Source organism: Gavia stellata, chromosome 19 (genome assembly GCF_030936135.1).
Source record: "Gavia stellata isolate bGavSte3 chromosome 19, bGavSte3.hap2, whole genome shotgun sequence".
NCBI classification, from domain to species: Eukaryota; Metazoa; Chordata; class Aves; order Gaviiformes; family Gaviidae; genus Gavia; species Gavia stellata.
The window spans coordinates 1,513,603-1,529,916 of NC_082612.1; the positions used below are offsets into that span (position 1 = coordinate 1,513,603).

The following is a 16,314-nucleotide window of genomic DNA, read 5'->3' on the forward strand; positions in this document are numbered from 1 at the left end:
TTGTAACATGGCCTTCTATTATCTTCATTATGTACATTAGACCCCGTCTATGACTTGTGAAATGCACTTTCTAAAGTAGTTTTTATCTATTAAATATTTTATCCATACAGGCCATCTCGAAATGGTGAGATTTCTGCTGGAAGCTGGTGCAGACCAGGAACACAAGACAGATGAAATGCATACTGCTCTCATGGAGGCTTGCATGGTAAGAGATGTACGGGTTGTGTAGTGAGGCATACGTACTCTCTCTTCGCTTCCTGAAGATGAACTAAGTGATTCCTTTTGGTCTCCTTTTGGTACAGAACCTAACTACGTGATGTTTTGGTTCTCCTGTGTACTTGATGGCCCTTTTGCGGAAGAAACTGGGGGGGTGGTGAAATACCTGGTTGAAAAATCGTGCTTCTTAAAGCAGCAAAATTGAATTCGTTCCTCTCATGGCTGAGAAAGTAGTTGAATTATTAAGAGACATCAGCTAAAACTTGTATCACATGAATATTAGTGGGAGAGCGCTCTGAATATTAGTGGGAGAGCTCTCTTAACCCATCCTTTCAATAAGTAGGTTTTGTATGTCCAGCTGCACTTTATTTCTTTTTCTCTGAAGTGGCAGAAGTCAGTGAGTAAGGCTGTGCTCGTTGTCCCAAAGCAGCTTCTGTAGGCTGTGTCTCTTCTTGTGGTGTTAGATGTCACTTGCTCTTTGCTTTTTGCCTTTCTGATAATCATGGAGGCCTGGCTGAAAACAGATATTTTTGTGACCTCAGTTCAGAGACATTCATGACTTCAAGAGATAGCCAAAATTAAATAATAGTAATTTATTTGAACCTTTTTGTTTTGCTTTGTGTAATTTTGCAGGCTTCTGGATGCCCAACTTTCAGTTTATGATGGGAAAATGCTTTATACAGGAATCTCCAAATTAAATAACCTAGAAGTGGAAGGTTCTCAGTGGTTGTTGAAACGCTTTTAACGATTCTATCATGCTAAACACAGGCAGTGAATATGGTCATAAACTGGCTATTGGAGGCATTTAACATAACCTATGTTACGTTTAAGGAGTTTGGAAGCTACACGCTCTTTCAGTGTAGGTGGTTATTTTTAGGCATGTGTGTGCAACTTGTTTCAGCATGGTCCACATAGCCACGTGCTCCTTGAAAACACAGGATCAGGAGCTGTTTGGAAAGCAGCTAGGAAATGGAAGGGGAAATTGTTAACTTCTTACCAATAAGAGTACTTTCATGTTGCTCCGTTGCCCATCTGAGGCAATTGTAAAATGACAGCGTGGAATGGATTACCTTTTTATAAAATTTAGTAAGATTCTGAGAACAACTCTGATTTTTGGATAGTAGGTTTTGGCTGTAGAGCACAAATATATGTGAAGCTTTTCCTTGAAAAGATTATGTATGGGTACACTGTAATGCTGGAATGGTATAATTGATGCCGGACTTAAGATCCTTCCAGGCTTTCGTGGTGAAGGAAACTTGCTAAATTCATGTCCTTCGATAGTTTTTCTGTTAGCGTACTGTTAGGTTTGAACAGCTATGTAAGTCTCATGTATCTGCATCTTCCTTAAAGCACATGCTCGATTTGAAATGTATTTCGTACATATTACCTGAAGTAAAAGGATTCAATTGCTTTGGCCTTTTCCTTTAGAGATCTCCTTTGATGATGGAGTGAATAAATTCCCTTTATTTCTCCTCCAGGAACTGTTTAGACTGTGGTATCCCCCCTCAGAGAAGTGAATACACTGTCATGAGTTGATGAACCCTGCACCATACCAAGGGTTGGCAGGGGTAAGCTAACAGGATGAAAAATCCATCAGGTGTCAGTTTGTGTTGCTAGAACTGAGAATGTTTTGAAACTTTTCCTGCTGGAGAAATGAAAATGAAACAAAATGGAGCAGAATTAGGCTCCATTTTTAGACCCCTCCGCCCCCGTTTCCTTTGTGACCTGAACTGCAGTAGGCTGTTGTGCAATGCTTACTGCAGAGATTTCCCCTACTATTTAGGATGCAGAGCTGCAGCACGCTTAGGAAGGTCAGTAGTTTGTTTATGCCTAATGCCAACATATTCCAAATCCTTCATCTGAATATAGAACTTAAATGTGAAACTGAGAACTTGTCTCTTAGGTTTTCTTTTTTCTATTTTTCTTCCTCTCTAAATAGATTTCTCATGGGTTGGGTTTGTCACGTCATCAGCCTTGTGTAGTGTCACATTGTGAATCTATGGCCGTAGAGCAGTGCCACAAATCCTTATTTAGTCTTCCCTAAAATACCAGAAATGGTTCTGAAATCAGCCAGTTATGTCTGTTCAAGGAAGTTAATGGCTTCAGATAGAATAATCATTAACAGAAACCATTATACTTGTCAAGAAGTCATTAGAAAGACATGTGGATAAATGATAGCTGAAGTCCTGTTTATCTCACTCTGAAATCTTAATAGATTAGCCATATAAATATCATGGGCGCTGTCTTTGCAGCGAGTTCCCTGGAAGGCGGTGATAAAATGAACTTGTTTGTTGCGGTAGCCTTCTCATCAGGGCGGCTTCTTGACAGATGAGATGTTTGCAGAGAAGGCTGCTATTTCGTGGAGCAAACCTTCTTTTCCTTGCCACCCTCTTCTCCCCTTTTCCCTCCACCAACAGACTAACAAAAGTCCATTGGACTTGCGGAAGTCTCGAGACCTGTTTTTTTATTAAGACTTACTGAGCAATAGGGAAAAAAAAAAGCCTCCCTTATTTCTGCAGGAAACTTCCTAAGTAGGCATTTCCACGCTGCTGCTCAGAATTGAGAGGTAGTTGAGACTTTCGGTACCTTCAGCTCTGCTTAAGAGAGAGGGAGCAGCTTTCTACAGCAGTACTTGAAAAGGTTGCAGTCTGAAATAAAGCAGTGCAGGGGCTCCTCGTCTCAGCATGTTTTTTCTGCAGAAACAGTTGTCGCTCTTCAGTAGCGGAAGAAAACTACCTTCTCTAGAATAGCTTTGAAGTTGAATACATGTTACAGAATTGTTTCTATATGGCATAGCACTTAAATACAAGCCAGTGAGACTGTTGAAACCTTGTCCTACAAGGCATTTGGGAAGACTACTGACTGAGAGCTTTTTTTATAGACAGCAGTTAACATTGGTTTAATGCAAATGAGTTGTTGGGCAATGTGATTTGCCTTGTGGGAGCAAAAAGCAGGTTTGTCTAGTTTGCGCTTCCTCTTACTTGAAGTAACCTAATCTTTCACAGTGAGTGCTGAGTACGGATTGCCCGCAGTGGTTCATTCTAAAAAATACACCTGGTGCGCTTGTGCAGATTGGTCAGTTGACTTTTTGTGATCTAGTAGCAGTTAGGAGTCTTTTTCTAGCTGTTGTAGAAGAGCTGAACAGCACCACGCTGTTGCAAGATTTGTTAAAGCATGGATAAAATCTCTCCGTGTGGTTAAACGCCAGCAGTTATTCTCAAGGCTGCTTGGCCCATATAAGAAGCTTTGAAGCGTACCTTTGTACTGCTGTTTGCCATCCTTGTGAATCAGGGATGATTAGTGAGCCATCTTGCCAGAGACTGATGGTTGAGGCAATGTCTCTGTAGTTCCCTGAAGAAAGATTCTTTATGGAGTCTTGGAGTTTTTTCCTAGAATAGTATTGCCATTTCATGTAAAAGGTGAACATGTCCTACTTAATGTCCTAGATTTTCTTCTGAGAGGAAATCCTGTTTTGCTCCCTGGATATCAAAAGAAGGTGTAAAACACTTAAGTGAAGCGTGAAAATGTCAGATGTAGTTTCGTATTTTGTCTGGAAAAGAGCTTTTTGGGGTTGTGGTTTCTAGCTTGGCGAGTGCGGCAATAGCTGCGATTTGCTGCCTCTTATTAGTTAATCTGAGATCAAGGTGTACTTACCTTGTTCAAGGACAGCCTTGGGATAGCCTTGTGTTCCTGGTAAGCTGCTGTTTTTCCTATGCAACCCTCCTGTCTTTTGTGTGTGAGACCTTTTCCCATTGTGTTTATTCCAAGTTTGAATGGTGGTAATGTCCTCATGGAGAAAACCAGCTTGGAGAGTTTGTGCTGTTCTTGGACTGCAGTGACCAAGCTGGTCTCTGCTTCTGTCTAAGCAAAAGCAGAATTGAATGGCACTTGGATACGTCACTGTCAGGCCTCCAGTCTAAACATATAGCTGTGAAAAGCCACTTCAAATAGTTGCTAAATTTATGGCATACTAAAAACATGACGAAGATCATATGCGCAAATATTTTCTTGGTTTCTAAAGGAAGAAGGCAAACTTAGGAGCTATGTTGTGGTAAAACGAGTTTGACAGCATGATAATGGTATCTGGAAAATCCTGCCAAGGCAAGGCTGTAGTTGAGGTGGCTCCTGTGATGTATGAGGAAGCCCTGACAAATGGTCTTGTTTTGGCTTTTCTCTGGGAGGGAGAAAGTAAGTCCTGACTTCGCGATTACATTGAGCAGTGAAATAGTTTTGCAGGAGCCAAGAGACAAGCGGTGTCATCGTGCATGGCGGCTCTTGAAGAAATGAAGGAAGCAAAATTGTTAAACTTAAATCCAGTACTCTCTTACGCCTCCCTCCCCAAAAGTTGCTAACAGTCTGCATGGACGTGAGGACTAACTGTATGCCTGACGCATGTGGTTTTTATAACTCAAATACACTGTATTTAAGTACTAATGCAACTGCATGTTGAATTCAAAACAAAATTAGCTCTCTTTGTCACAGCGGGGAGCATTAGCATTGAGTGACTTGTTTGCAATGTAAAGGTTTTGTGGTCTTTAGGAAGAACATCAAAACCTGTTCTTAGATCCGAGAGAAGATATATATTTTTTTTGACTGAAATTCTCTTAATACTCCTTTATTTATTAGCCTGCTTGTGGTGTTAGTAGTAAATTTGTTGGTAGAACACAAGAAGGAATACATTCGAGCGCTAACTTATTTCTTAGAATTTGTGTTCCTTAGATAATTTCGCACATATGCTTCTGTGTCTACAGTCTTTAACAAAGAGGAGTACTGGGTGTTAGAGGGTTTTGGTATTGTTCTTGCGGAGGAGGCAAGCTTCTAAAATAGTGTTCAGCTCCCTCTCAACTGTTTGGGTTTTGTTTTGGTGTTTTTATCCCTAACTAAGCTGATCCCAAACATTTGAACTTCAGTCTAATATGAAGAAGTTGACCAGCTTGTTACTTACACCATTGGCAGGAAAGCATGATATGTGTTCACAATATTTTAGTTTTGAATTGAACACATCCAGTAGAACATGCTTGAACTTTCTTCAGGTCCCTATTTAATAATATATCTTCAGCCTTTATCCAGATACTTAGGAAGAATACTTAGGAAAACTGTTAAGCAAGTTTCATTATATTTTTGGACTTCTTGGTGCTTTCTGTGTGTTTTGAGGGAATTTGGGTTGGTGACTACTTAAAGCGTTGGAGAAGAGGAACAATTTTTCTATTTTGACTGTCTTTTGATCGTGTTTTTTTGAACTCCTAGGATGGCCATGTGGAGGTGGCAAGATTACTTCTTGACAGCGGAGCTCAGGTGAACATGCCTGCTGACTCTTTTGAGTCTCCATTGACTTTGGCAGCCTGTGGCGGGCATGTCGAACTGGCAGCTTTGTTAATTGAACGAGGAGCTAACTTGGAAGAGGTAAACGATGAAGGATACACACCACTAATGGAAGCAGCTAGAGAAGGCCATGAAGAGATGGTGGCATTGTTACTTGGTCAAGGTAAATATTGCAGTGCCTTCTGTGGACTGTAATTCAAGAGGCGTCTGCATCTGGGGTGGCGGGGGCGGGAAGCTGTCACTGTAAATTTGGTTTCCTTCTTCAACAACTTCTGAACTCTCCCTGCCTATTTTTTGAGCAGTTGGTGGTTTGGGTTTGTTTTTCGTTTCTCAGCAAAATCTCCTTAGTTCTGCTTGTTTGTTTTGAAAGTGGTCATTCTGATTTGTTCTTCAGAATACGTTTGCATTTTTCAGACAGACATCGAATAATGAACAGTTCAAGTGGGTACCTTGCACTCTGCACGATGGCCTTGGCCTATCTTGAGATGGTGTTATTGCTGAAAAGCTGTAGAGAAGGGCTTTGAGGGCCTCGGAGGGGTTTCCCAAGTAGTGTGTCAAACTAAAAGATTTTAACGTTATTTAACTATGATTTTGGAAGAACGTTTCTGCAGCTGTAGGAATGAGATAGATAATAAGAAGATGCCTTGTGCATCAGGAAATGGCTTTGTCTGCTGATACTGGTTTCAGTAACTAGTGTTTTCTGATATATGTGTGGTTTTGGTGTTTTGTTTTGTTTTAAGGAGCAAACATCAATGCTCAAACAGAGGAGACACAAGAAACCGCATTAACTCTGGCTTGCTGTGGAGGATTTTTGGAGGTTGCCGATTTTCTTATTAAAGCAGGAGCTGACATAGAACTTGGTTGTTCCACACCTTTGATGGAGGCTGCTCAAGAGGGTCATTTGGAGCTGGTTAAATATTTATTAGCTGCAGGTATGGAGTAATGTTGTTAAAGATTTTGTAGAGACTTAATGTAACCTTAAGAGAAAAATACCTTTTTCCGTATTTGTTACATTTTCATTAGCAGCCTTTTGAAGTTGATGGCAAAGGTTTGTGGAACCTTAAGTAATTTAGTAGTTGGACCCTAATTTAGCTTTTGGAGATAAAGTTGATATAAACTTAGACTCATAGAATGGTTTAGATTGGAAAAGACCTTTAAGATCATCAAGTCCAACTGTAAACCTAACCCTGCTAAGTCCACCACTGAACTGTGTCCCTAAGCTTGCTTGGAACTGAACTTCTAGTTTAGGTTTATTTTTTTTATTCCTCTAGAGTATGATTAAGTTGTCAATTTCATAGATGTTGGATTGGATGGAGAAGTTAAAAATTTGCCATCTGATCTGGTAAAGATTATTAAGAGACTTGCATATTTTCTGTAATGAACTTCATAAAGCTTACAGGTTCGTTACTGGTGTTTCAGGGGCTAATGTGCACGCAACAACAGCAACAGGTGACACAGCACTGACATACGCCTGTGAAAATGGCCATACTGATGTAGCAGATGTCTTACTTCAGGCAGGCGCAGATCTGGTAAGTCGTTACCTTCTTAAAAAGGTTTAATTAGGAAATAAAATTATAAACATCTATTTATTTACTTTTTTTTTGGTCCCGTGTTCATTGGTGAAAACTTACCGAGTTTGCTGTTAATTGTTATAGTTGTATTCAAATTATCTTTAAACTAAGTGAGAATTGGCGATGCTTTTCTAATGGTTTTTAGGCAGTTTAATTACCTGAAAGTGCTTAGATCAGTTAGAGTGCTTTGGTGATTGATGTTTAAAGCATTTTCAAGCCATTCAAGGTTGCTTGTACAGAAAAATAGGGGATTTTGTTCTTTTGTCATGTGCTGTCCTGAATGGTATTCAGCTTTGAATTGTTGAGCTGATTACGGATTAGTACTTGTACCTGCCGTTTTGTTCTATTCCTTATGCGGCAAACAGTTGATGGTTCTGGTTCTTATGGGATGTATTTGGTGTACCGTAATGCAACTAAGATGACGGAGGTAAATTGATTTTTCACATTTCAGTAGGCTTGTACACCAGTACGTTATCAAAGAGTCAAGTTAAGCATGACAAAAACATTTTGTTTCACTAAAATCCCCACCATGTGCTTGAGTGTTTCTTGTCTAGGAGTCTCAGACCTGTTCCAAGGTAGGTAGATAGTTTAATCTGTCTGCAAGATACACTTAGTTCAAATTTTAATGTTAATTTTTGTGTCTGGCATTTGTGAAACACTATAAAAAGGGATCTTCCAAGTCTGGTGTCATTCCATTTAAAAAAAAAAAAACAAAGAAAGCAAAACCCAAAAGGCTGAATTGCATCCTTTCACATGTGCTGGTTTTGAATTTTGAATTTTAAGCCTTTCTTTACCTGCTCTAGGAGCATGAATCAGAAGGTGGAAGAACTCCTCTCATGAAAGCTGCAAGGGCTGGTCATGTTTGCACTGTTCAGTTCTTGATTAGCAAAGGTAAGAGTGTGAAAAGGTTTTGGTTTTCCTGCTGTTAGAAATACTCAAAGTTAAGAACATGTTAGTACAAGTGTAACTTCCTGGGATGTGTTTCAAATATTTTAACTCAAGTAGGTCATTGATTCACAAACTAGGCACGTAACGATCGCCTCTGGTTTCTGGTGAGATTAGTGGGAACTGCAACTACTTCTAAAAATAGCTATATTCCAGTCTCTAATTCCTAGTAAAAACAGCAACAGTAGTAGTGGTTACTGGGCATCTCCATGCTCCTGGTGCAGCTTTTGAGTGCTGTCTTTTTAGAAGTTTAACTTTCAGTGCCTGTTTGTTTCAAAGTTCTGAGTATGACATGCTTGATGTTGTCAGAACTGTCAGCTCCAGCCTAAGGTCACTGTTGAATGCATACAGTTGATACAGAGCTTGGAATTGCTGCTTTCTCTCTGTTCAGCTGATAGTGGTAGATTTTTTTCTTGTACCTTCCTTGTATGGAGCAGGACTGGCCTAAAGCTTCCAGGGTGATAAAATTTTCCCTGTGTATATTGCAGAGGAAAAAAGCAGAGCTACAATTCATCATCTGCTTGCTGGTGCTAAGATGCATGGATTCATGCACTGGATCTTAGTGTTTTTTTGTGTGTTTGTTTTGTTTTTTTTTTTTAAATAAAGAGGCATATTGCTGACAAATTTAAAAGCAATAGGTTCACCTGCTATGTGACGTTCCATACTTACAACATAGCCCTTTGAACAGTGAGTTTGGAGTGCTAGTCCAGTTAGGGTTGCTTTTCTTTTTGTGACATGTTAAATGGTCCTCTGATGATAGTAATAATTGACTGTTTGATTTAATTTATCGGTTGTAAGACTGCAGCCATGGAGAACTGCGGTGTCATATTTAAGAAAAAGGTTAACTTTATGTCACTTTTGTTAGAGGAGAACTGGTTGAAGTCTTTTTAAATAGTCATTTCCCCTCTGTTTTTGAAGGAGCAAATGTGAATAGGACCACGGCTAACAATGATCATACAGTATTGTCGCTGGCCTGTGCTGGAGGTCATTTGGCAGTTGTGGAGTTACTGCTAGCTCATGGTGCTGATCCTACGCATAGACTGAAGGTTTGTCACTCAACTACCTTATTTTCCTCTGAGGTAGTCATTCATTAATCTTAAAACTAACGATAACCCAAGCAAATTTGCTCTGCATTTGACCCAAGGTGTCACGATTTAAATAGAAGATGCAAGAGCTGGTATTTCCACAAGCAGGCATTATGCTCATGAACATATTTATAGAAGTTGGAGTTAGGAGGAGTGCAGGTCTATTGGTTACCATGAATGTAGAGGTTGCACTCCAGTTGTAAGGTCATAATTGTGCAAGAGGAAGGGAAGTTTTAAAAAGTACTAGTTTTCTTTGAAATACAATAGAGTCCTTGTTTAGATGTGGACTTACTGCAGATTGAATGAATACTTATTAAAGCAGTCTTAATAGATACCGTGCTGTGTCTCCCAAAATGCATCAGTGTTGTCATATTTTGATGATGCTGTTTTCTAATCCTGTGATCTTTCCCACTTCAGGATGGATCAACTATGTTAATAGAGGCAGCAAAAGGTGGTCATACCAGCGTGGTTTGTTATCTTCTAGATTACCCAAACAACTTGCTTTCTGCTCCTCCACCTGATGCTACGCAGCTGACCCCACCATCCCATGATTTAAATAGGGTAAGATTTAAGGGCTGGTTATCTGTGGATTTGTGAGGCTTTTTTGCATTTCTTCTTGCAGCTTACTCAGGAGTTTAAAGATGAGACAAGAGTCAGTCATGTCATTTCATGAAGTACTGAACTATAGGTGAACACACTGAAAATTACTTTCAGCTGTTATGAAGACGCTTTGAGTATCACTGTGTAGTGCTTTCATGATTCTTCTTACTGTTCTATAAGTATTATTAGAAAAAAAGATGAGGGGGGGAAAAATGTTGAAAAGGTCTGCTTTAATGAGGCTTTTCAGAATTACAGTTGTAGCCCATTGTGGCTTGTATTTGCTTTACCATAATATAGCACTATACCATACTGAGATGAGTATTGTTTGGTGAGTAATATCTTAGGTTAAAAATGGAAAGTACATAGAAGTCAGATGATCTCAAATTGTTAACTGTTGAACTCGGCATATTAAAAAAATGTATTAAATGTTATTAGTCACCATGAAAGTCTGCTTTTCTAACAGGTTTTGTTTACCTTCTCTTGAATTATAACTAGATTAGAGTATGAGAAAAGTAATCTGTTAGTATCCAACATTTTAGGCTCCTCGTGTACCAGTGCAGGCGCTGCCCATGGTCGTCCCACCCCAGGAGCCTGACAAACCCCCTGCTAATGTCGCCACAACCCTTCCCATCAGAAATAAAGGTCAGTCTTAGTTCTGGAGCTTATTTTATAAATAACCTTCCTAGGTAGAAGGTAGAGGGTTGCGCTTCTAGCAGGGTAGTTCCTATGAAGAATGTTTATGAATTCAGTCAAGGAAACTGCAATTTTTTTTTTTAAGGATTTGCTTATCTGCCAAATAAGAAGTATCAGTCATCTAACCCTGTAATCATAAAGCATCAAGAAATCTGCCTAAGTAAATAAGTTAAAATATATATTAGTCTGACATACTGGACTAATGCAAAATGTCACCCAGAAGCCTATATAAATTTGATAATGGAAGTTGTAAAAACAATGTTAATCTCCATATCATAGTTGATTTGATAACTTGTGTTTACTTAGGATAGTAGTCTTGGAGTGGGTTTGACCAATTTGATTGGAGGCGGAATTTCTTATGCTATAAAATATTTATTCTGATGTGGCTCAGGTCCTCCTAGGACTAAATTTGCATCTATTTTGATATCGCCATTTTGACACTTAACGCTTTCTGTACTTAAGAATTCTCTCCAAAACAATTTTTATCAAGGATCAGCAATAGTGCAAATACAGGCGTGCATGTCATAAAATTAATACTGTGTGTACACTTGTATTGTTCTGGAAATACAGCGAGGATGACTGGAAGAAACTGGGCACCTCCACTGACTCAAATCCTGAGTTTTGATTTGCCTTTCGCCCTTCAAAATTAACCGATTGCTCCTTCTCCAACCGGTATGGCAGACCATGTCAGCTGTGTTACTGAGGACTTCTTCATAAAAGATGAATTGGATTAGTCCATCACTCATTCTTACAGGAAGGCTGAAATATTTGCCTTGCCTGGCCAGAGAGCTGAGTTTTTTGACACAGGCAAAATCATGTCTGCTATGGATAGAATGTAGTGGCTAAACATATCCTGTTAGATGATGTTAAATGTAAATGACTATCCTGGGTTCTAGCGCTGTTTGTCAACTGAGCAAAGCTGGATACCTGTAGTGAAAGGATTCAGTACTCGTAGAAAGTGTAGTGCTTAGTTATTCAGAAAACTGGTGGCCTAGAACAAGTCACCTGTCCCTCAAGAAGTTTTTGCATCGCTTTTGCTGTGCTTTCAGGGCTGTAAATCATACGTTTATGTCTGAACACCATACCAGATGCAAAACATCAAGTAAAGAGACAGCATATCTTTTCTTTTTGTTTCTATTTACCTTTTAGCACCACTTGATAACAGTGGCTCTTGAGACAATCGCCTCATTTGGCAAAAGTGTAACAATTGTTGGAGCAAATATGTCAACGTAGCACAGGGTTATTTGGAATGTATGTGCAGTAATCTGTACTGTTAAATTGCAATCTGACTGCTGTATTAAAATTGATAGTGAAAGATACGGTTTTCTTTGAGGGCCTTACAGTACACGCTGACCTTCTGTGGGTGCTGTGTCTTGGTGCATAACCGGCCATTTAGCATCCCAACAGTAGCTCTATAATGAAGATGCCATTCATATGCACTTCCATTGGTTCTGAGGGGGTTTCTTTTTCACACAGCTGCTTCTAAACAAAAGTCCAGCAGTCATTTGCCAGCAAACAACCAGGATGTACAGGGTTACATCACCAATCAGTCTCCAGAGAGCATTGTAGAAGAGGCTCAGGGCAAGTTGACAGAGCTGGAGCAGAGGATAAAAGAAGCCATAGAGAAGAATGCTCAGCTGCAGTCCCTGGAATTGGCACACGCTGACCAGCTCACCAAAGAGAAGATTGAGGAGCTGAACAAAACAAGAGAGGAACAAATTCAGAAGAAACAAAAGATTTTGGAGGAACTGCAGAAAGTGGAGCGAGAGTTACAGCTGAAAACTCAGCAGCAGCTAAAAAAGCAATATCTAGAAGTAAAAGCGCAAAGAATTCAGCTCCAGCAGCAGCAGCAGCAACAGTCTTGCCAGCATCTGGGACTACTGACTCCTGTTGGGGTAGGAGAACAACTGTCAGAGGGAGACTATGCACGATTACAGCAAGTGGACCCCATCTTGCTTAAAGATGATCCTCAGCAAGCTGCTGCGCAGACGGGTTTTGCACCAATTCAGCCTCTGGCGATGCCACAAGCTTTGCCTCTGGCAGCAGGTTCCTTACCTCCAGGGTCCATCGCAAATCTTACAGAACTGCAAGGTGTTATAGTTGGACAGCCAGTATTGGGCCAAGCACAACTAGCAGGGCTGGGGCAAGGAATACTGACAGAAACACAGCAAGGGTTAATGGTAGCCAGCCCTGCTCAGACGCTCAATGACACGCTGGATGACATCATGGCAGGTGGGTTTATATTGTTATGAGCAGGTATAATATTTGCTTGACCAGTTGAGGGTATGTCCACATCTTTATGTGTGTGTGTGTGTGTTTGTGTATTCCCGCTAGCTCTCCAGCAGGTACCGCTAGCCTACTGATTCCTGTCTTTAGGAGTTCAGAAAACTAGTTTTAACTTTTCAATTTGCAGGGTTGCCTTTCCTTTTGTTGAGCTAACTGGTGCCTATTTGTCAGGTTGCTATGTTGGAAGTGGCATTTTTAACTCTTCATAGTTTGCAGGGCTGGGGGGGATGTGCTAGGGTCTGGCAGTCCTATTTTGGCCTGTTAGCAGCTCAGGAACAAGATCTTGACGAGACTGGTTAGTACTTTGCACTAGCTAGCTGAGAACTGATTTCGAGCACTGAGAATAGGCTTTGAGCAACTATAGCACCACATCAAGCCTACAATGTGTAAGGAACATAATCACTTGAATGAGAGCTGCTCTGGTTAGCCTTGAATAGTCTACCTATTGGAAACTTTTACTTCTGTTTGGGAAAAAAAGATCCTATGATTTCTAAAAATGTCTACTCATAAAAATGGCTGCTTTGCCAGCAAAAAACCAAATTTAGGCTTACCAGATTCTTCTTAATCGCTTCAGAGAATTCTTTACCTGGTGACGTCAGTGCTTTAAGGCCTTTAGTAAAATAGAGTGAAACAGATTTCAAATACCGTAGGAGGCATGAGTTGTTAGGGTTGCTTTCCTTTACACCCACTTCAGTTGCACTTGATCCCCTTTCCACGTTAAAGTAGTCGATGAAATGCTCGTTTTGACTACTCAGCTGAATACAGGTTAACTATTAGGACACAGTATTAAAAAATCGTATCACTCAATGAAGATTTGCCAAGGTCCTCTTGGTTAAGCTGATGAACTTTCATTTTTAAAAGTGCTGTCTATTTTGACGAGTCAGCTTAGTAAAGCGTGTTACAATGAGGGGCGTGTGCCAGAGGAAAGGCAGGTCTCCAAGAACGTTTTAGCCCAGAGGTGCAGAGGTGTCGAGTTGGTCCTGTGTATACTGCAAGAATTATTGGAGTACAATAAAGGTGCAGAGTGAATAGAAGATATGGTAATGGTTAAAAACACCAGGTGATGATTGTTTAAAATACTTGGAACAACACTTCTCATATTAGGCACCTAATGAGAAACCTGATGTTCAGGCAAAGCCTCATTAAAGATTACTGAAATTTACGGGAGCTGCAGTGATTCTTTTCTGAAAATCTGGTGTTAGAATTGAAGCCTAGACATACAGTTTGGAAGCTGTCAGTGGATAAAAAACAAAGTGGATGCATGAAAAAGTAGATAAATTATGTCTGTCATGCACTGATAGCGAAGATTTCTCTTGCGTGGAGCTGCTGGGATATATAACAATACCAGCTACTCAGTTCAAGAGATGGGATTACAATTCTTGGTTACTTCTGAGGAATCTGTGCAATGCACTTGAATTGTGTTTAAATGAAACTTGAACTTTGAGTTAGGACATTTGTTATGTGTTTAACTGCGTATCATGTTTTGAGAATCTATGATTTTAGGCCATCTGTCATGTACCCAAATGCTTATGCATGCCTTTTTGGAAAGGTCAGGTATTTCCAGTGTGAATTTGAGTGAATGTTTTTGTACTACGTAGTCCCACTTCTTAGTATGTGCATGCACACATGCAGTTGGCAGTGAGGGCTAAATTCTATGGAATCATAGAATGCTTTGGGATCATCTAGTCCAACCCCCCTGCAATGAGCAGGGACGTCTTCGGCTAGGTCAGGTTGCTCAGAGTCCTGTCCAACCTGACCTTGAATGTTTTCAGGGATGGGGCATCTACCACCTCTGGGCAACCTGTGCCAGTGTTTCAGTACCCTCATTGTAGAAAATATCTTCCTTTATATCTAGTCTAAATCTCCCCTCTTTTAGTTTAAAACCATTACACCTTGTCCTATCGCTACAGGCCCTGCTAAAAAGTTTGTCCCCGTCTTTCTTATAGGCTCCCTTCAGGTACTGGAAGGCTGCAGTAAGGTGTCCCCAGAGCCTTCTCTTCTCCAGGCTGAACAACCCCAACTCTCTCAGCCTGTCCTCACAGGAGATGTGCTCCAGCCCTCTGACCATTTCTGTGGTCCTCCTCTGGACCTGCTCCAACAGGTCCATGTCTTTCTTACGTTGGAGGCCCCAGAGCTGGATGCAGGACTGCAGGTGGGGTCTCATGAGAGCGGAGCAAAGGGGGAGAATCCCCTCCCTAGACCTGCTGGCCACGCTGCTTTTGATGCAGCCCAGGGTATGGTTGGTGTTCTGGACTGCACGCACACATTGCTGGCTCATGTCTAGCTTTTCATCCACCGGTACCCCCAAGTCCTGCCCTGCAGGGCTGCTCTCAATCCCTTCATCCCCCAGCAAATTGTGCTCTGGAAGGCATGTGTGGCAAGTCTGTACAGATGCAATTCTATCTTTGCTTTTCTGTGAAGTGGCTGATTTTAGGGGACTTTTTTTTAAGTGAGAGCAGACACAGACCTGAGTATACAACTTAAGTGCCAGCTTGAATCTACACATCAGAATTTAGCGTGGAGGTGAAATGGGCTCAATGTAAACAAAACAAAAAACAAACAAACAAAAAAAATCCCTGTTCTTAATAGCAAATTTTTTTCAAAGTAGTAACTATTCAAGGATTATGTCCAGTAACAGCCTCACAAAGAACTTAAGGAATCTTGAAGCACTTGGTAAGATGAATTCCTGGAAGCTACCTGGTGGGTTGAGTCAGTTTTAACTGTAACGATCTAAATACATAAGAAAAAAAATGCATTGACTGTAAGTTCTTCACAGAAACTCAATACCGAAAAACTAACTGTAGAGTGCCAGCATCACAGAAAAATCAAGAGGTTGTGTCCCACTTGCGACCCATGCCGGAGCCGCAGAAATCTGAGGATGCAAGCTTTTATGCGCTGGTATAACTACATTTGGTTGCTGGCAATAGTTACGCTGTTCTTGCAAATGGATGGTAAATGCATGCAGATCTTTGTCCTTGGAATATTGAAGAGACTTCCATCTTGTGCTAGGCAGCTGGTTTTGTGTGGGACTGAGCCTGTGCTTGTCCACCTTTCAGACTATAACTAATAATCATCAAGACTAAAGGTGTGATGTGGTTTTCAGGCTTCATCCATGGAGCTGTTAGTGCATAGAAGCAATGCTGCGTGTTAGTATTTGAATTCAGAACATAACTTTGACTCTTGTAATTCAAGGCATGTTATGCATCTGAAGTGTTCTGTATTGATTTTAAACATGTGTGGCAGGAACATAGCTTTCAATAACTTAAGATATTACAGAGAAATTGGGGGCAGAGGGGAAGAAACTAGTGTGGAACAAGTCTGTTGAATTGGCTTGAAAAAAGTTGAAAAAGCTGAGGTATCTAATACATTTCTGGTAATGGTTTGGGTTTTTTTTCAGTCCCTCCTCTTGGCTTATTGCAATGTAATGTGAAACAGTTGTTTTATACATCTACTGTTGACATTACAGGAGATAAGGAATAAATGCCTAAGAACACCACTGTGCCCACAGTCAGACAACACTAGTAAGAAACTTAATGGTCAACGTAAAGATGAAGTGGGATTATAAAGGTGCTTGGTTTCTGTAACATCTTGCACTT

General features: G+C 40.5%; 1 protein-coding gene across 1 annotated transcript in view; it reads left to right on the top strand.

Moving 5' to 3' along the window:
* The window catches only part of ANKRD17 (ankyrin repeat domain 17), a 94,005-nt gene that overhangs the window by 51,136 nt on the left and 26,555 nt on the right, over positions 1-16,314 (top strand). The window contains exons 7-15 of the mRNA XM_059826715.1: positions 111-205; positions 5,464-5,701; positions 6,279-6,470; positions 6,958-7,067; positions 7,913-8,000; positions 8,973-9,100; positions 9,557-9,700; positions 10,279-10,381; positions 11,909-12,664. Coding sequence (XP_059682698.1) covers positions 111-205; positions 5,464-5,701; positions 6,279-6,470; positions 6,958-7,067; positions 7,913-8,000; positions 8,973-9,100; positions 9,557-9,700; positions 10,279-10,381; positions 11,909-12,664 — 1,854 coding nt within the window. The remainder of the gene's footprint in view (positions 1-110; positions 206-5,463; positions 5,702-6,278; positions 6,471-6,957; positions 7,068-7,912; positions 8,001-8,972; positions 9,101-9,556; positions 9,701-10,278; positions 10,382-11,908; positions 12,665-16,314) is intronic.